Source organism: Cyanistes caeruleus, chromosome 4 (genome assembly GCF_971803275.1).
Source record: "Cyanistes caeruleus chromosome 4, bCyaCae1.hap1.1, whole genome shotgun sequence".
Taxonomy (NCBI): Eukaryota; Metazoa; Chordata; class Aves; order Passeriformes; family Paridae; genus Cyanistes; species Cyanistes caeruleus.
Window position 1 is genome coordinate 51,881,198 of NC_141704.1, and position 25,695 is coordinate 51,906,892.

General features: G+C 41.8%; 2 protein-coding genes across 5 annotated transcripts; one reads left to right on the top strand and one right to left on the bottom strand.

Annotated features, from left to right (window-relative positions):
* Positions 1-394: 394 nt before the first annotated feature.
* LOC111932190 (uncharacterized) lies at positions 395-2,345 on the bottom strand. The gene is made up of 2 exons (XM_086884609.1): positions 1,582-2,345; positions 395-781 (listed from the first exon to the last, which is right to left on the bottom strand). Exons 1-2 carry the CDS (start codon positions 2,306-2,308, stop codon positions 711-713), a joined length of 798 nt encoding a protein of 265 aa, XP_086740735.1. The 5' UTR covers positions 2,309-2,345; the 3' UTR covers positions 395-710.
* A 578-nt stretch (positions 2,346-2,923) lies between these two features.
* SLC38A2 (solute carrier family 38 member 2) lies at positions 2,924-19,164 on the top strand. 4 transcript variants are annotated; one of them, XM_086884607.1, is made up of 16 exons: positions 2,924-3,551; positions 4,039-4,226; positions 4,472-4,553; positions 4,678-4,793; positions 7,650-7,723; positions 7,821-7,913; positions 8,109-8,190; positions 11,097-11,179; positions 12,156-12,214; positions 12,333-12,482; positions 13,045-13,124; positions 13,221-13,321; positions 13,713-13,837; positions 14,428-14,572; positions 14,690-14,787; positions 15,554-19,164. In XM_086884607.1, the coding sequence occupies exons 2-16, from the start codon at positions 4,108-4,110 to the stop codon at positions 15,650-15,652; spliced, it is 1,506 nt and encodes a 501-aa protein (XP_086740733.1). In that variant the 5' UTR covers positions 2,924-3,551; positions 4,039-4,107; the 3' UTR covers positions 15,653-19,164. The 4 variants fall into 4 exon arrangements, with proteins under 4 accessions (XP_086740733.1, XP_086740732.1, XP_086740731.1 ...); XM_086884606.1 differs by having other exon boundaries at positions 2,924-3,268; XM_086884608.1 differs by lacking the exon at positions 2,924-3,551 and adding an exon at positions 3,702-3,764.
* The last annotated feature ends 6,531 nt before the right edge of the window (positions 19,165-25,695 follow it).

Below are 25,695 nucleotides of genomic sequence, written 5' to 3' on the forward strand. Positions count from 1 at the left end.
AACCCCCATTACCTCCCTATATAATAAATTGAAAACTCTAGTCAATTTCTACCTGTGTCACTGAGCACAATTCAATTTGTACAACACCTAACTAACTTACAGGTTTGTTTACAACAGGTTTAAAACATGAAGCAGGAACAGAATCTCCAGATTAAAAGTTAAAAATTCGTTCCTAACTATCCTAAATGCTCGCTCTTTGTAAGGAAGCTCCCAATGTGAAAAGGCACACAAAAGAACAAAATAAAAAGCAAACAAATTGAAGGTATAAAAATGAGGGTGACTTAGGGATAAGGAAAATGAAAACAAAGGAAAGGGGGAAAAAAGAAAAAATCACTTTAAAAAAGAGAGAAAGAAAAGCATGACAATGAAAATAAATGAATCGTTTAAACTATGATGGGAGGAACTGATGAATATTAACTTTTATTATTCCGATTACAAAATACATTTCAAAATTGGATGAAACACATTCTATGTATGTTTTGCCAAGGACATTCTTGGCAATTACAGAAATCAGAAAAATTATAATTCAATCAGTGAGGCATTACTTAAAACCACTTGAAAAAAGCAGATCATTTGAACCAGCAAACAGACTGCATGGGTAAAATTTTAAAGACTCAATATTCTGGAGCAGTGCAGATTGCACTCACATGTTGCAGAGTTCCAATAATGGGGCCATTATAAATACAGCAATTTTTCTTCCCGGATGCATTTTACCAATCTTTCTTCTCATAAAGGAGCAACGAAGCCTCATCATCGTTTTCTATATAAAATGAAGACAGTTCTAGGGGGAAAAAAAAAAAGCACTTGTAGAGAAAAGTTTTATTTTGCTAAAAAATCCAGTTTAAACTTTTTTTAAAAGCTGTACTGACCACGACAACCAGATCACATCTATAAAGATGGTTGCTGTATTTATCAGGCGCATGTGGGACACTTTACCATGCACCCAATCTGTGCGCTTGCCTTGAAATGGATGATGCAGTCCTTAAAACGTTACGAATACGTCATTTTGTCTGTTCTACACTGGCAAAACCACAATGGGTCACCTTGACCTCTATCATGTACAGTTTCACAGAACTGCTGACACCCGAAGAATGGGATTGACTGAAAAAGGCACCAGGCATTCACCATTCCCATTGGAAAAAGCGTGCCCTGCCTTCCCCGCAGTAGCGCTTATTTACATATCGCCGTGAAGGCGAGCGATGCAGCCTTTCGATTTAACCCGTCAGGCTGCCGAAGCCTTTGCAAATTGCCCGTTGTGCAGTCAGGCTTTCAGAGGACCCATACCGCCGTGGGCTGGGCGCTCCCGGGGCGATTCCACCGCCCCTCACCACCAAGTCGCGCTCCGCCGCGCCCGCAGACGGGGTAAAGGCGGCGGCCTTGCACCGGCAGGTGTGCAGGGCAGGAGCCGGCTCCAGCCCGGAACGCGCCGAGCCCAGCTCCGGGCTCACTTCAGCGGCCGTTCCCGCGGAAGCAGCTGCGGCCCCGCCGCGCCCCGGGGCTGCGCGGGAAGGCGCCGCAGCGCATCCCGCCCGCTCCCGGTCCCGGTCCCGCCCCGCCGGCTGCGGGGGGCGCCTGACGTACCGCGCCGAATGGGGGCGGGGGGAAGACTGCAGAGATGGAAAATTTTCGGCTTCTGCATCTCCTGCGCGTGCCCTCGCCGGTCCCCGCCCCTTCCCGGCTTCCACTCCCGCCCCCCATTCCGGCCTCGGCGGGGGCGGTCCAGAACCTTCGGCGGCGGGGACAGTCGGGTGCAGCCGCCGCTCGGCGCCTTCCCGCCCGCCTCCCACCCGCTTCCGCCCCGGCGGGGCAGAGCCGCCGTCCTCCCCCCTGTCTCAGCCCCGGGGTGCCTCGTGTCCCCGTCAGAGCCGCGGGCACTGCAGCGGGCCCAGGAGCGGGGGTGCTGGTCAGGGATTCGGTGTCCCTCGACGCTGTGAGCTGCTTTCGTGTCCCGGCTGCTGCCGCTGCCCCGGGACAGCAGCCAGGCTGCCGCCCCTCGCACCCTCCATGGGTCCTCGATGCTGCAGAAGAAGGGAGCCCGGGCGATAACGCGGGGGAGGGGGGCGGGAGTCAAACGACTCGGTGGCAGGGCATCCTCCACACTCGAGGCTGGCAGCACCAGACTGGCGTGGGAGTGGCTGCTGCCGCGAGGACAGGAGCTGGGGAGGCGGCTTTGCACCCCCCTGTCCCTATAGAGACAGCAGCTAAGCCGGGGCCCCGCTACCCTCGTCAAGCTTCCTTCGGAGCTGTGTCTTGCGCCGGGCGTGTGAGGAGTTGCAGGGGACAGTAGAGCCCTGCCGCCCACTTCCATGGAGGGCCAAGCAGCAAAGCTCTCCAAATCTGGAGATTTGGTTACCTGAGGAAAAGGAAGCAGGATGTTCTGTTTCCCCCCTCCCTTCCCTACAGGGGGTTTATCGTGAATCACATCACTGAGGGGAGTCTGTCGTTCCGGTTCACTTCCCGAAGGAAGCGTTCGGGGAGTCTGTCGGCTGCCCTCGGAGTCCAGGCTTGCACGTGCGCTGCCGCAGGTGTTAAAAATAGCGAGTGACCGCAGCGAGGAGCTATGGGTCGGTGGCGCCTCGTCCCCTGCCACGCACCCAGCTCCTGGGACACCCCAGCGCCAGAACCCGGGCCGGCCAGGTGGAAAGAGGGAGGCAGATCCTGGGTGATCCTGTAGCCACCGGGTGCTGCAGTGACGCTGCGGATGCTACACCGGGCCGGTAGAAGCGCCTCTCAAGCACCGCAGCGTCCTGGCTCCGCCGTGTAAACCGGGGCCCCAATGTAAACACTGGAAAGCTGCTCGGCTCATGTGCCGGCGTCCGCGCTCCCGACCCCCGCCGGCCGCGCGCCGGTGACCGGCTCCCACCCCTCCGTCGGGGCCGCCCCCCGCGCCCCCCAGCCCCCGCCCGGGCGGCGGCAGGGGGTCAGTCGGGCAGGGCGGGGGGGCGGCGCGGCAGCGGGCGGGCGCCGCGCCCCTTGCAGTGACGCGCCCACATTCCTGCCTGAAGAGCGGCGGCGCCCGGAGGGGGCCGTCAGACCGGGAGCGACGCCGGAGCGACACAGACGCGATATTTTCTTTCCTTTTGATACCTCTGACTTTTTTACGTGATTTTTTTTTTTCCCTACCTTTATTTATCTAGGGGCTTGTTTTCGCTGACATTTCATAGTTAAGGGCATTTTTTCCCTTGCAAGAAGTAGCAACGGAGACAGGAGAATCTCGTTATTCCGAGGCTCCGGGAGAAACCCTCGCTTTCAAGCTCGCGCGTAGAAGGTACGGCAGGGGCTGGCTGTTACCGGGCCGCCAGGAGGAACGGGGCGACTTTTCGGATGGAGCGCGGCTCGTCCTTCGCGCCTTTGTCCGGCGGCAGCGCCCCGGCTTCTCGCCAAGAGCCTGGCGGGCTCCGCCGAGACGCGCGGAGGGACGCGCCGCCGCCGCATCCCGAAAAGGTGGCAAACCCGCAAAGCGACTGCGGCGCGACGCAGTCCCGCCACCGGTTTGCGTTTTTCCATTGAAAAGGCCGGGACGCGCGGTGTCGCCGGCGGGGAGGAGGGAGGTAAACACAGGGAAGGGCAGCCGCGGGGCGGGAGGGTCCGGCAGCCGATGTGACAATCGCCCATCGGTGTTGCATCAGTCTGCTCTCCGCTATCGGGGTGGGGAGGCGGAGGTTGGGGGTGGGGGAGGAGTGCGGCGTGGCGGTGCCGTTGCCTCGGTTCGGCGCGGGCCGGGCGGTGGCGGTGCGGGCCGGGCGGTGGCAGCGGCGGTGGCGGTGCGGGCCGGGCGGTGGCGGTGCGGGCCGGGCTGTGGCGGTGGCGGTGGCGGTGCGGTCCGGGCGGTGGCGGTGGCGTGTGGTGGTGGCGGTGGCGTGTGGTGGTGGCGGTGCGGGCCGGGCGGCGGTGGCGGCGCGGGGCTCACCTTTGTCCGCGCGCCCCCCGCCCCGCGCGCCTGGTACTTTTCCACTCGGCGGCGCGCGGGGGCCGCGGGGCCACGTGACGGCCGCGCGCCCGCTGCGGCACTGACGTCGCCTCCCGCCCCCTCGGCAGGCGCGGCGAGTCCCGCCGGCAAGGACAAAAGAGCGGCCGCCGCCGAGCCCCGACCCCCGCCCCGCCAGCATGAGCAGCGCCGAGATGGGCAAGTTCAACATCTCGCCCGACGAGGACAGCAGCAGCTACAGCTCCAACAGCAACGACTTCAGCTACCCCTACCCCACGAAGCCGGCTGCCATGAAGAGGTGAGGGGGCTCCGCCGGCCCGCGGCGGGCGGCAGCGGCCGGGGACCCGGCGGGGCAGTCCCTGCGGAGACACGGGAGTCGCTGCGGCCCGGGACGGGCGCGGCGCTCCGTGCGCTGACACTGGCAGGTGGGGTGGTTCTTTCGGGGTTATTCCATCGGTTTGTCCTTCTCCCTTTGAAATGCATCGGGAAGCGAATATGCGTGTTGCCCGTAAGAGTCACTAATGATGCAATGTTGTTTTGCAGCCACTATGCGGATATTGATCCAGAAAACCAAAATTTTTTGCTCGACTCCAACGTTGGAAAGAAGAAATACGAAACTCAGTATGTAAGTACCCAGCAATGACGTTCTAAATAAACAAACAAAAACGTACTGCCAAATTTCTGGTTTTTTTTAGTTCTGAGATGAGTAATAACTTTCTGTTAATTATTACCTGTCTCCCTTTCCTCAGCATCCAGGTACTACTTCCTTCGGAATGTCAGTATTTAATCTGAGCAATGCTATTGTGGGTAGTGGCATCCTTGGTCTTTCTTTTGCCATGGCTAACACTGGAATTGCTCTTTTTGTGTAAGTATCTTTTGATTCATCAAAAAACCCCTGTGTTTCTGGGGTGTAAGAATGTGACCCCTAGAAAATATCCAGATATTTCTATAGGTGCAGAATTGCATTTTAGGATTTACGGCTTGTTTTAAGTTTAAGGATTGTGATATATTCAGAAGAACCTGCAAAAATTAAACAGGTTCACTGCAAGTTCTGCAACGCTCAAAAACATTTTACAGTGAGTTTTACTTGACTTAGCTGTAGTTTCTCCATGAATAACTGATAGAATTCCCCTGAAAGTTCTGTTATCCAAGTCCCAATCAGGGATGTGGTCTCGCTTTCCTCAGCTGACATCATTGTGCCTACAGAGTTACAGTGTACTTAACCAATAAAGAAATCAGTTTTATTGCTACGCTTTCATTCAGTTCAGGGATATGGTTTCAGTTACACCTATAAAAATTTCTGTCTGCCTGCAAGGGAGGGATGTGGAATGACCAGCATATCTTTATTGGCCTGTCTACACTGGCAAAATCTTTGAGGTGTAGGACAGAACTACAGTAATGTAGTTGGACATGGCATAAGGATACAGTTATGTACAGTGCTTTTAAACGTCCTGGGAAAGAACATTTTTCAGGTATTGGAGGTAGTTCAGCTCATGAGCAATGTAGTATCAGTGACTTGACTGCAAATGAGTATCCATGGATATGTTCAAAGGAACTTTGTGTTTTTATCCTGGAAATAGATCAATGTGCTGAATGTTCAAGAACACATGAAGAGCAATGTTTAGTTCAAAATTTCCCTGACTCTGCTGCCAGATTTCCAGAAAGTAGGTCAGATTTACTTCCAGATGTTTCACAGTGTATCGGGTGGTGTTCAAGTTTGCTGAGGAAACTACCAACGTGTAAAGTTCTGACCTAAAGGATTTTAAGTATATGGTGATTTGTAAATCTTTTACTAAGATTTTCATTAGCCTAGATGGTGCTAAACTGAATGAAAGACTTAGCATAAATCTAGAAGAAATACTTCATTTCTCTATACATCAGTTTCATGCTCTAAAGATGTTCTGCAGCACATGAAATATAATCAGTGTAATACACATTAAAATGTCTCTGAGGAGAGGAAAAAAGAGAATGTAAGTTTTTATTTGGACAGATTTGGGGAGATCCTCTTTTCTGAGGAAGAAAAAGTTCAAAACTTTCAATTTAACAATTGGGTGCTGAGGCAATTTAGTTGCTTTTTATTTCCAGGTACTATATTCAGATCTATTTGCATTAGTGCCGTTTCAAAGACAAACTAGCTTGTTAGCTTTTAAAACTTGTAGATAGTACAGTTGTGAGGCGGGAAAGCAGTTAATCACAGATGATACTGAGGATTTACGATGACTGAGGGCATTACAGGCATCCCTTAATAACTAGGTTACAGAATCAGATCCAGATGCAGTTGATTAAGGCAGTAAGTTCTTCGAAGACTATGGAGGCACTTGTGTAAGTGCTGTGACTTGTCACTTGTGTCAGCACTAAATAAATGAATAGAACGGTCTGGAAGCCAGAAACAGAGTGAGCTTCAGAATGAGTGTGCTGACTGATCTTGCCTGCGCTGTAGGCAGCCCCATTCCAGGTTAGGACTGAGAGGTGTCCAGGGTCTGTGCTGTTTTAAAGCAGTGTAACCCTGGCACATCTCAGCTGTGCTGTTTCTGCCCAATGACTGAGTCAAGTCCTAGTTAATCCCTACCTGTCAGAAATAGAGAGGTTTATTTGTGTGCATGCATTAGTGTTGAATTGGCGCAGTAACATAGGTTTCCTACACAGATCCGTGAAGCTTCTCAGATCTTTTTGTTTCCAGTTCTTTGTGCTGCATTTATTAACTTTGCCAACATTAAAAATGACAGATGAGGAAATGTTCTCTGGGAAATGAAGTTTGCCCTTTTTAAGCCATTTTTTATATGCTGATTCTCAGGTTTCCTATTGAGCAAAATGCTTGTATTGGTGTAAGAAAGACCAGGGATTTTTTTTTTTTTAATGCTTTGTAATTTTCCACTGTGTTCTTCAGCAGCCGAGAAGTCCCCCCTAGCGTGCCACTCCAGGAAGTGCATTTGTTGTGGGAGAGATTTGTTGTTGAGAGATCCGAATTTTAGGTGATGCAAATGTGCTTCTGGAAATAATATGCATTGCCTGTAAAAGCTGTGGGGAAGATAAACAAGCCACTAGCGATTCCCATGTAAGCACATCTGAAGAGTTAACTTTTGAGGAAAGAATTATTTTTTTTTTTAATGACAGTAGATGTATATTTCTATTTGAAAACACAGCTCTCAATGAGTCTGAATTTTCAGTCAATTCTTTAAGGCTTTTGCAGTTTCATCCTTACATAAAATAAAAGGACGTAACACAGGTTTAAGCTGAAAAGCTGATTTCTTTTAAGACCAAGAGATAATCTTCACTTCAGCTGTAGTTAGCCTCAACTGTACATTCGATAGGTGCATGACACACTGTTGAACAGGGACATGGAGACAGGAAGAATACAGTTGCTTAAAAGGATGCACCCATTCCCACTGATAGTTTATTAAGTTATGTATTATCAAATGTAGCCAAGTATAATATCCTGACACTTGATGATGCTTATGCCATTTTAGACTGAATAGAATCATTGTTCAAGGCTATATTAGAATTTCTTTGTATGCCTCTGAATTGCAATGTAGTATAAAATCCTTTCTACACATAGGATTAATTGGGTTTTCAGAACACTTTTAACTGACCTTAGAATGTACACTTTTTCCCATATAATATTTTAATATGGGGAGTGTTTATATTTGATGCATCTTTATTTAATAGGGTTACAATAAGTTATTTATGGCTATTACAAATGTGCATGTTTTTCTCTCCCCAGAATACTCCTGCTATTTGTCTCAATATTTTCTTTGTATTCAGTGCATCTTCTTTTGAAGACTGCCAATGAAGGAGGTATGGCAAATTACTGTTTTACAAATATGGAGTATTCGTTTCTTACGGTATCTTTGTGAAATACACCCTTCCAATGGGATACTGTATTTTCTTCTAGGATCCTTATTGTATGAACAGTTGGGAATGAAGGCTTTTGGTATGGCTGGAAAACTTGCTGCTTCTGGATCAATTACAATGCAGAACATTGGAGGTGAGGACAAGATCTTAAAATGTCTGTACTGTCAATAGTAATTGTTCCCTACTTATTCTTGGAGACTTATTTGTCACACAACATGTGTTCATTAACTGCTTGTGTTCAAGTGAAGTTATGAAACATGTTATGTGATTCTTGCATCATGTGGCATATTCTATATTTGTAATGATCTATGATGTTATTCACCTACAGCTATGTCAAGCTACCTCTTCATAGTGAAATATGAGTTACCATTGGTCATCAAGACATTTATGAACATCGAAGAGACCACAGGGTAGGTGTTAGAACTCCTCATCAGAGAAACTATTAGGAGAAACAAATACGGAGACTGTATATATTTTTATATGAAGACCACGTTCGGTACACCATAGGGTAGCTTCTTATTCAGACAGAGATACAGTAAGTTTTCCCTTCCCCTGAGTGCTTCACTTCATTTAGATCCAGCCTGACCTGGGAAAAGGGTAGAAAAACACAGGTATTGCATCGTGTTGCAGAAAGCTGTTCTGTAAAGAACATCAGGTAAGTGTTAATGTATGTACCAGTCAGTACATACACTTGATAAGGAAAGATAAATGTGATTATGGTTGGTTTTTTTTGTTTTGTTTCTTTTTACTTTCTTACTGCATTCAAAATGTTTGGTCTGATTAATTTGGTTTTCTAGTATTAATATTGTGGCAAGTGATTAAGTGTAAGACTAAAGTGCAGTTATGCAAGGAATGAGCAGTTCTCAAAAGATACAGAGACTAAACATGGACCTAAACCACAGTTTATATGCCCAAGACTAGAGTGGTAGATGCCTTGCCATCTATTCCTGGAGACGCCTTGACTCCAGAGTGGCTTTCCTGCTTGGCTTTAAAAAGAGGATTCATTTTATCTAACCATATTTTGAGTTCATCATTACAATGGTCTTAGTACAATCAGTGGAGGACCTTGATCCTCTGTAGTGATCAGTTGGGTGCACCTTAGATACATTTTGGGCATCTCCAAAGAACAGTTGATCATATCACTCTGTGTTGAGAGGGTGTGTAAAAACAAGATGCCTGAGTTCAGATGGATAGAGTTAAGTGCTATAAATCTCACTCTTCAGAGTTGTACTTCTGTGCCTTGTCCTGAAGTGTCCCAGTCTTGAGAGGGCTGAGCAGCTCAAGACTCCAACTTACACCTAAGCCTGAGTTCAGAAGGTAGGCATTTTTCTGCCATGTTCCCCAAGGGGTTCAAGCAATTTGGTGATGTTCATACAGCTTGCTGATAGATATTGTCATAATAACAGTGCTAGCCATATATTTTTTCTTTTTTTTTTTCTTTTTTTTTTTGTGTACTCAAATACTGCACCTACCCTGTTTACCTACTAGTGTTATGTTTACAAATTCTTTGCTGGGAAGGTTCATTTCTCTCCTTTGGCTGAATTCAAGTCCATATTTTTCGATTCTTAAGAGAGCTCCTGGAGTAGCCAGTATTTAGAAGGGGGCTCGGAGGCAAATATTTTTAACTGTCCCATCTTCAGTAAAGAATTCAAAACTGGTTGCCATTCAAGAGGGAAAGTTAAAGTCTGTGAATCTCATAGGATACAGCTGCTGCTCTGCGAATCTGGCAGAGAAAATTAAGAAATTGAGATCTGTATCTTAAATGTTTTCTTGTTGGCTGGCACTAGGTAGCTGTACACTGATTTAAAGTATTTTCTCAGTGCTCTGGCAATTGTGAACCCCATTTAACTGACTCTCTCCATGCATTGCTTAGGGGAGTCTGGGTGGCTACCATTGGCACGGATTCCACTCTGGAAGCCTGGGGCCTAAAATGTAAGCACTTACCTGTTTAAGTGTCCCAAAATAATGCTTACTGTAAAAGAACTTCTGGAATTCTGAGACAATATTGCAAATGCTAGCTCCATTATTAAAATTTGCTTAGCAACTTCTAAAGTACTTGGCTATATTTTAAAACTGCACAATCCCATTCTTTACTCTTCAGGACGGAAAAACTTTGAAGTCCTTGATCTGAAAGTCCTGATGGCCTCTATATGGTATGCACAATAGCAGTGCATGTTCTTGTGATTGTATCAACTGCAAGGAGTTTCTTTGTTGTGATTTCTTTTAAATTTGCCACAAGTCTACTGTAATTTTTAAAAAGACAGCAAAAGGTGTATGGTGTTAATGTCCTATACATCTGAAGTTTCTAAAATACTCCTTTTTTACATCTAGTTATCCCAGGTAAAACTGAGGAAAGAAATGACTACACATTTTTGCATTTACTATGTAAATCCAGAGCAAGTCTGTTAATTATACCGTATTTCCATTATTATATAAAAGACTATAATTGAGCAACTGAGTTTGCATATACAAATTTCAAATTAAATTATGTTTACCTAAATAGTATACAGTCCGTTTTAAAATAAATACTGTTCAAATGATATCATAATAGGATGTAAAGTATTAATACTTGGGAATAAATGTGTAACTTAGTGTTACTTTAGTTGCTTAAAGCATATATGATGGTCCTGTAGGACTTTGTTTTTATGTATGTCAAAAAAGATGGTAATCTTCTAATGCTCAAAAATGTTTTGTGAAAAAATAGCTGCTGCTTCTTACAGAAAAAAAATGGCAAAAATGTTCTGAAGGAAAAGCTTCTGAAGTTCTTACCATGTTTTCCCTACTGAAAGGGACTAAATGTGCCTCCAAGAGACTCCCAGTGCTTGTTGGAGTTTTCTCAGCCACTGGGCTTGAGCTACTGCCTTACCTTCAGCCCTCACCTGTTTTTCTTTAAGTCCCACAGGGCACCCAACAGAATTCTATTTCCATTAGAAATGGAAACCCTGCTGGGGCCCTGCAATGTTGTAACACATCTGGAGAGTTGGGAACCAGCACTTAAGAAAATTATATTTTTTCTGTGATTGATCCCACTTGACTGTTTTCTAACCAATCATATAATTTTCTGTCTTCTGACTTCCAGATGGTTTTTATTTTTATAAAAGGACACTAAAGGAAAGGCACAATGCAGGTTTGGGGTGAGATAAAAAGTTATTGTAGGGTGTTAGGTCCGTATAGGAAGTTAAATACTGTCATTTGTGATGTCAGGTAGTGCATTTTTTTAAGGAGCTATATGTTGTAGAAGATAAGAGGGAAGACTAAACTGCAAATGTAGTTTTTAAATACCTGATTACTTACAAATATTACCTTTTCTCTACAGAGAATGGTATCTCAATGGTGACTATTTAGTGCTGCTGGTGTCTGTCATCCTCATTCTTCCCCTGTCCCTACTGAAAAATCTAGGTAAGTAGTAGAGGGCAATCAAAATAAAAACCCATTGTAAAATACAGTGGGGAAACATGTTGTTACAATACTTGGGTCTAGAAATGCTGTGTGAATTCACAGCTGTCTCCAAACTCATCTCTTGTGACTAATTAGCATTTAGGTAATTGTTGTCAGTCTCCTTGAAGAAAGGAAAAAAAAATTTAAGACAAGTATACTAAATTTCAGATCTGTTTGTGGAAAGTGAAAGGACAGCAGGTAGGATGGTTTTAGAACAGATCTCAACAATAACATTCTGTTTCTGTTCTTATCCCAAAGTTTGGCCTATTTTGGTCAATGGTGAAAAATTACAATATTGTTACCATCTATCCTGTAACAGTCTTCAAAGAATAGGGGTGCTAAGCCTGGGCAGTATCTTTTCATTGTAGATCCCGAGGAGTAACAGAATATTCACACCAGATAATTTATCTGAAATGGCTGTAATTCAGTTATATATGTGAATAATTCAGTTAACAGGCTGTTTATTCAGAGAATCCTGTGATGGAACTTCAATAACTGAGAGTCTCAATGTGAATTACTCTCTCAAATTACTGTTTTCTAGAAGCTAAGTATATAAATAAAAAGAGAAGGAAAAAAGACCAAGTTATCTTGATAATGCATGCTATTGAAATTAATCCTATATCATTCTTAGTATACAACAATCAATTCATATAGTTGATGCTGTGGGGTTTTTTAGTTTGCTTCTTTTTCTTGTAAGTTAAAAAGTTTAACATTACAGACGCACTGTATGTACAGACCCTAATATGTCTTTCAGAACCTTTAGATCTGGGTTGGGATTAGCAGAAAGTCAATGAATAATTAATTTGTTCTGTGTAATGCTAAGGAAAAGACAATCTAAAGAGATCACTTGGCAGAATATGTTTTTTCATAATGTTTTGATTTGAATGGTATTTCAGTTTATTGTATATTTAATTTTTTTTATCTTTATTGATCACAGGTTATTTGGGCTATACCAGTGGCTTTTCCTTACTTTGCATGGTCTTCTTTCTGATTGTTGTAAGTATAATCTTGAAAACTTCCAGTACTTGTAAAAGTGTGTTTCAAAGTGAAATTATGCACAGTTTCTAAAAATTTTGCATTAGTCAAAGTAATTAACATGTGGCTTTATTTCTAGGTAATTTGGAAGATGTTTCAGATTCCTTGTCCTATGGACAGTGTCATCATGAACGTGACTTTATTTAATGCAACAGTGGCACCTTTGGTAGATGAAAATATAACAATTGATGATATGTGCAAGCCAAAATACTTCATCTTCAATTCACAGGTAACTGTCCAAAAATCAGATGCTGTGTTGAAAACAACTGAGAGACTTAAGTATGTAGCAGATAAATTAGGCCATTCTTCCTTCAAGCAGTTGTCCAGTTTTAAAATTGGGATGTGTCAAGACTCTGTTCCAGTAGACTTGGGTACTGTTTACCTCATGCAGACTGGGTATTTTTACATGCCAAATACATAGAAATTAAAAGGAGTTTGAGGTACCTGTTTGAGTGGCAAAAAACAAATCTCCCATTCCTACAGCACAGCATTTCTCAAGCTTTCTCAAGGAAGTTAGTGAAGCATTTTAAAAAGTAGATTGCAGAAGAAGATGAAGAAAATTGCAGAAGTGTGCAAATAGGATGTTTGCCTTGTTCCCAGTCACAAATTCTTGACTCGTGAATGCTCCCAATTACAGTGGCAAATCTCCACACATGTAATGCTCAATACAGAGATCAAGATGTAATGGCATAAGCCTATTAGTTGCTGAACATGATTTTGAATGCAAATACACTCAAAGTAAATTTCTAATGTCTGTTGAGATACTTAAGAAACATACTTTTTTTTTCCAGACTGTTTATGCTGTCCCAATCCTAACATTTTCTTTTGTCTGCCATCCTGCAATTCTTCCAATTTATGAAGAGCTGAAAGGGTAAGTGTTAGATATGTATCTTCAATTTCACTAAACAATTAAATATAGTATAAAACAGTATGTTCTCACTGCTAACAATGTTACTTTCTCTTTCAGCCGAAGCCGTAAAAGAATGATGAATGTGTCCTATGTATCTTTCTTTGCCATGTTCCTCATGTATTTATTGGCTGCTCTCTTTGGATACTTGACATTCTACGGTGAGTATTGCCTCTCTGCTTTCTTTAAAATTATGTATGTTCTGCAGACTCACAGCATTATTTTAAAAATAGAACAAGCAAGCATTTATTATGTATTCTAAATATACACTGTTAGTTGGGTTATTGATTTTTTTTTAGCACTTCTATAAGTGCACACCCCGAAGGAGATCAGTAATAGAATTAGGCCCAAGACATAGGATTAAATGGATTAAACCAGATTCCATGCCTCCAAGTCATTCCTGTGTAAAATGGATACATTCTTACAGGAGCTTTTGAGGCTTTCAATTTATCTTGATGATGTAACTGTAAAATTTGTGTGCAATCTAGAGCAGAAACACATGTTTAAGAAGTACGACAACTAAATCTAGTTGAAATACTGTTTTATTTATAGGAAGAGTCGAGCCAGAGCTGCTTCACACCTACTCTGCTTACCTGGGTGCTGATGTTCTCCTTCTTATTGTGCGTCTTGCTGTACTTATGGCTGTAACCCTCACTGTACCTGTAGTTATTTTCCCAGTAAGTAATTTTTTTTTTAACACCTCTACCGCTGCAGTCATTTGGGAATTTGGCAACTACTGTTTATTAGTTGAAAAACTGAAGAGTTTTTCTCTTAACTGAAAAAGGAAACTTACTATGATAAACTTGAGAAATTATAGCTATACTGTTAATTCAATAAATAGGTAACATTTACCGAGCAGTAGATACAAATATATTCAGTTATATTGTTTTCCTGGCATGGTTGTATTGGGGAAATAGATTTCCCCTCTATAAAAATACTTAAACTGTTGTATTACCAGCTTAAAAAAAGCCAGCATGTTTTTGTACATACATCGTGGACACGGTCTGGCCATTTATGTGTATGTTGTTGAACAACATCCTTAGATGTTATAGAATTTCCTGGAATTTATTTTTGTTCAAGCCAGATACTTCTCCTTGGTTTTTTTTCTCCATACTACTTTCATCTTTCACCTTCTGTTAAAATCTGAAGCATTCAGGAAAATTATGTTAAAATACTTGGAAAAGGGAGGTCTAATTCAGGTGGCAAATCCCTGTCTTCCAAAATGAAGACTCAACTGTCTTTTTTTTTTTTCCCTTGCCTTCCCAAGATCCGCAGTTCCATTACCCAGCTGCTGTGGGCAGGGAAGGAGTTCAGTTGGTTGCGTCACTGCTCCATTACTGTTGCTCTTCTGGCATTTACCAACGTGCTCGTTATCTTTGTCCCTACTATTCGAGACATCTTTGGATTCATTGGTAAGCATTTTCTTGTCAGATCAAGCAGTCTTTTGCATTTCAGAAAAAGCAGTTCCAGTCTAATTAGAGTATGTTTACCTAGTTATGAATATTTATTTCCATGCTTTTTCTCTGCAGGTGCTTCTGCGGCTGCCATGCTGATCTTTATACTTCCTTCTGCCTTCTACATCAAATTAGTGAAGAAGGAACCAATGAAGTCAGTGCAAAAGATTGGGGTATGTATAGACAAATATGTAACTACACTTGCTTTCTAATTTAAAGAAAAAAAAAAAGAATTATCATTTTCATGATTTATGAATTTTGAAGTCCTGCTGAAGGTAGTCGGTGTATTGGTATTTACTGTTACCTTGCATAGTTGTAAGGAGTTGCATAAGAACTCGAAACCAAGGAACTGGCCATCACAAGACTAAATTTGCTTCAGTGACTTCTCTTGGTCCCTGGCCCCCAGTCTCATCAGCTGGGTCATTCTGTTGCTGCTAAGAGCCAGATTTCAACAGAATGCCCTAAGAACTATATTTAAAAAGCCTTACCATTCTTCAAATATTCTTTTAAGACTTATTTACATAATTTTCCCCATAAGAGTTCATCTCTGCCAGTTGTTTGGGTTATCTTGATTGTTCTTGGTGCTCTTACTAATCAAAGATGTACTGACTCATAATGCAATCAGACATACTGAGACAGAGTCAAGTTAGCACAGTGGCACAGCCCGACTGGTATCAGCAGGTACATTCATTTCCCTTAGTTGAGGGTGAGGTCTGCTATACTGAAAATAAATGCACTTCTTGATTTGAGAGAGGAACCCAAAATGAGAAAGATACTTAGCTCCTTGTCATTGATTTGATCTCTTGTCTCTTTTACTTTGTCCTCCATGAGCAGTAGCATTTGTGTTATGCACGGGTGTGAATTTGTAGGTGTATGTTGTGTTTTACCAGCAGCGTCATAGCAGAATCTGAAATACTTCTTTTATGTTTTCTCTTTCAGGCTTCATTCTTCTTTCTAAGTGGTATACTTGTGATGACTGGGTGTATGACACTGATTATTCTAGACTGGACCCAGAATGTTACATCTGATGGCCATTAACTGCCCTGGTTTAATCTCTATAATACTCCACTTCAAATGCCAGTGTTCACTCAGATACCTACTGAGAATGAAAATGAGCTATTCAGCTTCCTTTAAAAGGCAGATTCTTTGTTGATGGTTCTTCTGATCGTAGAATATCTGAACTCTGTCTTTAAGAAACTACTCTGCATGATGGAAGTGGATATTAACATCAAACCACGTGAGTGTCTGGCTGAAGGAAGTGACAACTTTATTCCATTCCAGAGAATGGACAGAACTCTCTGTAGACTTTTATCAAGCCATGTTTGGCTTTCGTCATTGTTACTTGGATATTTTGTTATTTTACTTGAATGTGCCTAATGGAACCATTTGATGTGAGAAAGAACTCTTTAATTTACAGCAAAGTGTTTAAATAACCAATGAGAGAGCGAGAGAAAGAGAGAAACGCTATTATTTTTTGTACCAAAAATTCTTATGGACCTCAAAAGCACTATTTTGACTTTAAGAAACATTTTTCTAAAAAGAATGAAAAAATGACATAGAAGAGCTCAGAAAAATATTTAATTAGTGTCCTAAATTGAACTCAGTTTGGTTTTCTTGATCTCTTCACTCATGTCACTAGTGACAGGACCCACGGAAAGGGCACGAAGGTGTTTTTACCCAGAGGATGGTTGGGCACTGAACAGGCTCCCTGGGGAAGTCCTCACAGCACCAGCCTGACAGAGTGCAAGAAGTGTTTGGACAATGCTCTCAGGCACCATGGTGTGACTCTTGGGGTGCCCTGTGCCATGAGCAGGTGTTGGATGTGGTGATTGTGATGGGTCCTTTCCCACTCAACATACCTTATGATTCTGTAGAGTCATAATTAGAAGAAATTTTATTTTAAAAATTCTTCTAATGACCAAAACAGAAAATAAGCCAATTCAGATCAAAATTCTCAGATACTAAATGCTTTCCATGAAGTTCCCTTAGAGAAAATACTCCTGAAAATCATTTCAGGGTTTCATAAGTAACTAGAGTTACCAAAAAATGGTGTGGAAACACAAATTTTCAAACTTTAAAAATCCCACCCTTTAGAAAAGGGTGCATTTGAGAAAAGCATAAGTAATCTAAAATTGTAAAGATGGCATTGACATTTCCCTTCTTGAGGTACTCAGTAGTGCAATTGAGTAAAACAGGGTTTGGGATTTTTGCTTTTTGGGTTGTTTTTTTTTCCTGTTGTAGATAGAAACTGAATGGCACTGGAACATATGATGCCATTAATACAAAACTCCCTCCTCAAGTTCCCTTTATTAATAAGGTCCATTGTCAGTTGTAACAATGTTTGTTGGGATTTTTTTCTATCCAATCTATCTTGAAACACTCTGTAGGAAAACAAAAAAGTCCTAATGTAGTCTTCTAGTTGTATAATATTCAAAAACTGTACAGTATTTCTCAAATTCCTCATCCGTTATTGGATTTTGAATTACTTGACTATTCTGTTTCTGAGTCAAATCCACAAAATAACTGCACCAATATGTCATGCTTGGTACAAACTCTCTTCACACACGCAACTGGGATTCCTCTTCCAATTTATACTGTATAGTAGTATTAAAAATAACCTCATAGGCTGGATAGTCATCTCATACTCGTTTGCTTCAGAAATAGCTAAGTTTCTAAGGAGCCCTAGCTGATGAGACAGGTGCTGTATGGTTGTGATGAGCTATTTTGTTTCTAGTGCATGTTTGCTCTTTCATTCTTGTCCCAGGTTGAAGAGAGGTAACATTTGTATAACAGCGTACTTGGCTTACAGAGGTTCTCAAACACAGCAATATTGGGTACAAAAGCCTAGATAGAGATTATTATTGAAATAGTCATGGCAGTGTGGTCGGTCAACTGTCTTCATCTGACACGATGTTTTAAAAATCTGATTTGTGAAATCCCACTCATTGTGTCAGAGAGACCAAGTAAAGGCCTGTAATCCATTGATTAAACAGTGCCTGAGACTTTTTTGCTCTTTTAGAATTAATCAGAAATTAATCTAAACAATAATCACCATTTGGCAGATGATGTCAAGCTCTGCCCAGCCATTTAAAATCTATGGAAAAACAACTGCAGGTATTTTGTATTGATACTTCTGCATGACTGTAAGTACTGGTCACTAGTGTAAAACTGTAATGACAAGTTAGATTCCTCATGTGTTATTTGTAATATTAATTCGGTGGTACTCAACTGGCAATTAATGATCCTGGAGTCAGCACTGACTAACGCTCCATAGGTACTTCTCTGCCTCAGGTACTGTACATCCATGGCTAACTATTCCATGTTACCTGATCTCCACAGAAGTGCTGAGCATGTGCCTCCTCAGTACTTTGGCAGCTTTTCTTCTTCCTCTGCAAATGTGCAAAGCTGGAAGAGGATTAAAATGTTGTCTACCTTTGAGCAATTTGTAGCACATAAGGGATGAAGTGCTTCCCTTGCATTTAAAAAGAGGAAAGAAAGTGAGAAATCTCCTCCTTTCTCACAGCAACCCTAGAAGAGGAAGGAGTTGTGAGAAGTTACTACAGATTCCTTCTTTGTAGTAGGGAAGGGAAGGAGATTTTTGTGGTGACACCTCATAGTGTATTGTACATGTCACTAATTCTCTGAATGTAGCAATTTCCAGATTATACATTATGTGTTATATAATTTGATGACTGACTCTCCACCTGCAACAGTTGAGTTCCACTTGGCTGGGTCGATTTCCAACATGTGATTTTTTTTAATTATTATTTTTTTCCAAACCTGTCTGTTTAAAGTTACCTACATTACAAACCACCTAAAAGAGCAGCTTCAGTATTAAACCACTGTTCTGTCACCTCAGTTAGACATTACTGTCTTCCATGATATTTCAGTCATAAATGTAACATGTTATTTATAAAACATTAATCCATTAAAACTAAAACTATTTTTCAATATTTATGATAGTCTATGTACATAAATTGTATGTGTGTACATACTGTAAGTATAATGTATATAATGTAGGTTTGGAGTCCAGGATTTATGTATATATTCCTCTCTCATTACTGATTGTTACATCATTTCAAGGAGTTGTCCATGTTGTACATCTGTGTAACAGCTGTCAAAGGAAAGAGCCTTTTTCAACAAAGTGTAATGCTTACAGAGATGGAAGAAGTGTGTTACGCCTAAGGTGTGTAAGAAAACACTAAGATTGTATTTATTACAAATGTATATGTTGCAATAAACACAGGAATCACTTGGGTCCATAGAAAGCATTGTTCAGGTTCATGTATACTTTCTCTCTAAAATTTACCATGGATGTTACGATTTCCTGAATGCAGCAAGTTCACCACCTCTGCGATCTAACGCTCGTTAGTTCGGCCGCCAGGTTCGGGCATCCCGCGGTACATCCGTGTACATATGTAAATACCCGCCTTACTGGGAGGGGCCAACAGCCTAGCTAGGGATGCTGGCTAGACTGGTGGCCAGCAACACAGTTTCAATGAAACATTGTATGTTTGTTTTAACTGAAATAAATAAATAGATAATCCTAAGCAAGGGCGTGATGTTTTTCTTGGGGGAGGCATCTGGAGGATTTTCTTTAGAGGTGATGCTTAAAAGTGTACCTTTAATTTCATGCATAATTAACATATTTAACACTTTCCAGGAAAGGGGTGAGGGAATGGCATACAACTACATCCACGACTTAGGACACTACAAGGGTAAAAGAGAACAGGCCTGGACATGAGAGATAAAATTCTACAAGGAACCTGCATTAAGTAATTTCTTTCATGGAAAAGGCATAGCTGGAGACAGGACCCAATGTGTTAGATCTTGTCTAAGTGTAATAAGTGAGTCTTGTTAAAATCCTGTGCCACTTTCCTTCATTTGAGTTTCCAGTAGAACAACCACTTACGTAAAAAATTATAAAACTGGTATGCCTGGTTTGCTTCCATTTTGGAAACTGGATACAAAACAAATGTATCATGTAAATCTGTATCACATCATATGAATGAATATCTGTCCCACATACTCTGAATTGGTTGAGAGATGCTGGAGTTGTAACTCTGTGTTTGTGTACAACAAAACACTATACAAAAGCAATACTTAAGAAGGATAGTTAAAAGCTCTGAAATCAGGAAATCCTCAATTAACGTTGCATTAATTACAAGATTGCAAAGTGTTTTTTTCCTGGAATCCTCTTTTAGTAGCTGCTCATTATTTTATTTTTTTAAGATGCTTTCTGTGTGTTCACAGTGTTTGTGTTCACCCAAAATCCAAATGCCATCCTGGTGAAGGATGAGTGCCTTCATTCCTTTCTAGTTCTCATTTAGTTTGTGAAACAGAATTACTCATTTTCACAGTGTATGCAGGCCTTTAAGAAGGTGTTAATCAGTAAACAGCTCTGGGGAGCTGGAGCATGGAGAGGAAGCACTGTGGCACAGCCATGTATTTGAGTCCATTTAATGTCCTCCACTTGCTTAATGGTGATCATTCTTGGAACAAGAACCCTAAGCACCAAGGTAGCCATTTGGAAAGGGTGATCGTGTCTCATAAGCTGTCTGCTGTCACACAGGAACTTCAGAGCAGTGTAGAAGCCCTTCCCTAGAATGCTACTTGACAAGCTGAACAATTAAGCTCACCTGTACAATCAGGCAATTCCATCAACTTAAATAACTTCATAACACAGTCTTTTCTACATCTTATTTTACACAAGAATGAGAAGATTGCTCATCTTGTGAGATTAATAAGATGGTGCAATGGTTTTATAAAAATGAACTGAAACTACATTGTAAGTGTCTAAAACCCCATGCTTTGAGCCTCTGTATCTGCCACAAAGTCTAAGCTCCAAAAGAGGGTTGTCACTAAGCTCATTCACAATGCTGAGCTTTGTGAATTTCTTGAGGTCTGTTCAGGAAACAGATGGCACCTTTACTTTCTTCTAGTTCCCCTAAAATTTGCTTCTTTCTTCCACCCTGGCCTTGCCAAGTCTGTTCTGCCTCAAGGTCATGCCTAGCCCTCTCACCCCAGAGGGGTGATTTCAAACAATGCTGATTTCCACACCTACTTTGTTTTCTCTGTCCCAGAAAGATCCATGATCCTCAAATTCCTCTCACACATTGTGCTATGGAAGCCTGTACTCTAACAGTCACTGCGAGCTGGCTTCTAATCTTCATTTCCTCCTTGAGAGCATTCATTTCACGTATGCTGTATTTCACATCCCTTCAGATCTTACACAGTTAATGTGAACACTGAATTGATTATGAGACCTAAGTGCAGCAGGTTTTTTTCCCCCCAAGACCAAGTCCTAAGCACTGCAGTAAGCTCCTATAAACTACCAAAGTAAATACAGGCCACGTCACCCTCCGGGTCACACTGTATTTCAAAATCAAGTTTGTAATTTAACATAAAACAAATGTTTTTGTTTTCTTGCTGCCACAAATTTCCACCCTTTGTGCTAGGTCAAATGCAGCACTTCACTACTCCCACACTTAACAGAGCCAGTTTCCATCTTGTGGTTAAGTTTCTCAACACATTTAAACCATCAGTATCTTGGATCAACACACTGCTTATCTCCAAGTCCCAGGAGAGAAGTCCTATGACAGTTATTATGTCTGAGCATGGCTAACTACTAGAATATCCAGCTGTCCTCCCCTGCAAATTTTAGTTTGGCAGGGAACATCAGTCTTCATATTTGCATTTTCTAGCAGCAGCTTCACCAAAACTCAGTCTCTGAAGTATTTCCTTTCTTACTTGAATATGGGTAAGTGTAGGAAAGAATCAGACACAATCTTTGTCATCCAGAATCATTATAGAAACATTAAATCCTTCTGAAAAAGGCATCAATAACCACTTAGAGTAACTACTTTTATTGCCTTCTTATTTTTATAAATACTGAGTAAATTAACTACATGGAATCTAAATTACTTTTACAGTTTATTTTGTTTCTGTCTGTTCTGCTGTTATCTGAGTCAAGCTGCCCATGTGATTCAGACTTTTCCCTGCTGAAGTTACTGGAATGTTGCTTTCCCTGTCTGTGCACAATGAGTTATTATACATAGTTCAATAACACAGAGACAAACTACTGAACTTCCTCTAAAAAAGAGTTCCTCTAAACTACAGAAGTTCCTCTGCAAAATCTTTTCCTACTTTTCTGCTTTTATTTCTCTCACTCTTCTGCAGAATAATGTATTGTACCTTTCCCTTCCCTCTCCAATACAGACACCTAAGACCACTAATTCACTTCTCTAATTTTTCCAAGGTTTTACAAACTCTGGGCACTTATTTTCTTCTCACAAATAAATGTCTTTACTTTTCATTTGCTTTGTGTCTTCCCATACCACCTTTTCATAGACTGTAAAGATGGACAGATTTCCAAGTAGAAGTACATAGGTCCTTTCCACCCAAATTGAAAGCCATGTTTTATAAATGTATAAAAGAGGAGCAATATTTGAAAAAGTATAAAAGAGGAGTGGTAAAGTAGCAGTGAGAAATATTGCAATATCATGGTAATGACTATGAAAGCCAACAGATGCATTAATGTTACTAAACTATGGATTGCCTTTGGCACTGGAGAGCATAACTGAAAACGTAACTGGACGATGCTTTCTCTGCGTCCTGCTGCTGCAGCTTGGCCATGCCTACCTGCTGCCCTGCACACTCCTCTGGCTTGCCAGTCATCACAGTTTGTGCTTTTTTTCATTAGCCAGTGTTGTTTTTAGCCATGAGTCCAATTTCCCTGCAGCCTTCCAGGCAGCTGGAAGATGTGGAAAGCTGGCAGATGTAGGGGCAAAGAGGTGGTCAGGCCACTGAGCTGCCTGCTGCCCAAAAGAGAAAGGTGTCCAAGACAAAAACTCAAATGTGTGCTAGCAGAAGGGCTGCTTGATCATGGTGGTTGGAGGGCAGGAATGAGAGCTGCTAGCAGCCAGTTATCCTACCCAGGGAAAGAAGCCACCACTGGTGGCCAAGTACCCATCACAGTGGGGTCTGATGGTCCCTCAGGTCTTCTCACCCTCCCCAGCATGTTCACAATCAGGTCAGCGTCACTGAGAGCTCCCACAAGTAGGAGTGATTGGAGTTGGCAGTGACAGTCACTGAAGCACAAATCACAGGGGAGGAAAGCAGCCAGAAGAAACACAGCAGAGAAAAGAGGCCTGTAGAGGAACAGAAAGGGACAATGATTTCATAACAGTGGGGAGAAAGTAAACTCACTAGCAAATAGAAAGGGAAATGAGAAGAACGCCTGTGCAAAACATCAGAAATCCCAAAGTGATTTTGTGGTTGGTTGTTTGTGTCCTTGCCTTCCCTGAACAGAAAGGGGAAATGGACTTTGTGGAAATAATCCTGGGTAAGGTAGATATAAAAGAAAGTGTGAAAAACTAAACATTAGCCACGCCAGCCTGTAAAGCAGCTCAATTAATAAGTATTCATAATCATTTGGAATTATTTTGAAATCATGTGAAAAAAATAGTGGAGAAAACTGTATGTGTTGACAGTCTCCAAGGGCAACCAGAGTCATTACTTAACTGTTGTTAACTTAGTGCCCACAAGGCTATCTTCTATCCCACAGACACATTAACATAAGCAATAAAGTAAATCACTGTAAGCCAGAACCTTTCCTGCTGACTGTGAGCAATTACCAGTATTTATATGCTCAGTGAAATGAAGGAGGTAGCTTATTGGAGTAGCATGGAGGTCCATCACCATTTAAAATCACACCACCATTTAAAAATGGATTCTTAGAGTGGATAACTCACAGATAAGCCAAAAAGTGATGGGTAATTTTTTTCAGATTTTACTAATTTCTAACTTTTAGACAAAGACACATAAACCTTTTCCTCTTCTGGTTTTCAAGGTGCCAATGAGGAAACCAGTCCTGGAAAACAAAGAAACACTGATTCCTGGCACAGCCGGGTCTCCCAGGGCAGCCAGGATGTGCTGGGCAGCAAGGGCTGGTACTGCCCACAGCAGCCTTATGGCAGAGTGTTCCTCCTTCTCCTAAGCAGCTACAGAGAAATTGCACAGGCATGTGTGTGCCTCTCTCCAGAAAAGGGCTCTCTTGCTTTGTAAAAAGCTTTTATACTGATGGGTTTTGGTGCTACAAGCATAAAATGTATTTTCCCTAGGGAAATAGTGAGCTTGATCCATGTATTTGAGGAATCCTAGGATTGTCACCCTGTACCAAAACATACCAGTGATGCTGCAGGCTTTTCTACTCACAGTCAATTACAATATCTTGAATCACAAGGATCGCATAAAAATTGCAAAGTCACAAACAAGGTTCTGGCCTTGAGTTAGAAACTTCACTTCCTGAAATTTATTTGTTTTTAAATGGTAGGAATGATGCAATTTTCCAGGAACCAAATAGGAAGGAAATGAGAGTACGTAATTTTTTCTGGTCACAGGATTGACAGTGATACATTTGAAGGGAGGAATTTGCCTTGACTCATAGGAAATTATCTTTGCTCTTGGGCATTTACAAACAGCCTTTGTGGAACAAAATAGAGGGCCTGAGCTATGCCTGTGTTTTGAGGAAGGATAACTTTGCCTATTGAAAAGAATAACAAGGTGAAGAAGTATGTTAATGGAATGTGAGGCCGTTTTCATTTTTCTTTATAGTTGGCTGCACCAAAGGCAGATGACAGTGGAGAATTATTTTAAAGATCATAGCAACACAGAAATTGCAAGAAGTTTAAATTTTGAACAATTAATTTGAATCACTCTGCTGTTTCCAAATTGTTCACTTATCTGGAAGACACAAAAATGGATAAATTCTTTGTTTTGAAGAGATTCATAGTCTTAACAATGGTGGTCTCATGTGGTATTGGTACTAGCTTTCACACATTTACCTTCACTTTTCTTAAACCAACCACAAAGTTAACAAGGATTAATTGAGGCACAAACAGAGAGAGAGCTGCAAATCCCCTCCAAAATCCAGTGAAGGTCTTTACTTCTCATCTAACCAAATTTTCTACACAAAAGAGTGTCTGGAAATTATTGAAACCATCTTCAAACCAGACAGCATCATTATTACATAATTATCACTATTACATAATAATTATTACATAATTATCATTATTACATACTATCATTATTGAGGGAACATAAGCAGCTGTACTCCAAGTCCAGTGATGCTGCTGGAGGACAGGGGCAGCACTTGCTCCAGCCTTGCCTGAACTTAAAGGCAAAGTTTGGTCTTCCTGCACAGTGCCTGGGGCTCTGGGAACCCAAATTAAGTATATGCTTTAAGTAGCTGGAACCGTCTCACTAATGATTATTTTAAAGTAGTTTTGGACTCAAGCCAAAAACAAGTTGGTTTTTTTCCTCAAGACCTCCTATACAGAATTAATTTGGAAACTGAAGAAATTGTAGCTCAAACTTTGCACTGAAACAATCAAGTATCTGGGACATAAGCTGAGAAAGGTGACAGGGAGAAATCCTGCAGCATGAGAAGAGTTGCCCCAGCTTCCGGGCCTGCTGTGGATACCTAATCCTATTAAAAACTCTGCTGAATCCCTACCAAAACTGTTCTCATGATATCTTCCAGGCTGAAATATGTGCATGTGTTTCACAGCATCAGACATGGCACCCATAAGAGAGGGGCAGGGTGTCAGCATGGCCAGGAAGGCCAAGCATGACAAAAACAAACTGTGCCATTGGGGTGCATTTTCCAGGCATTTGGCCCTTTGAACACACCACATTTTTCAGCTTAATGGGCTCTTAAAAATATTCCCAGACATTTCTTGAGCTGCACCAGTCAAGGGATTTCTCACAGGTGTCCTTTTACAGTAAATGCTTCGAGGAACTTCTCAGCTAATGGACCTGAAGGTGTTTCAGGGAAGCCATGGCCACTTTTGGGTGGAGACTTCTCAGAGGGAGAATTGAGCAGATGCAGACAGCAAACAGAAGGTGGCTGCTGAGATGGCTTTGCTGTGCTGTGTGACCACTTTGCTCACTGCTTACTGTCTGATACTGTGGAGAAAATTAGGAAAATTCCTGCCTGCTGCTGCTAAGTAGCAAAGTTATGAAAAAGCAACTATTTCCTTCAAATTTGCTTCTCATTCTCCTCTTTTTAATTTTTTTTT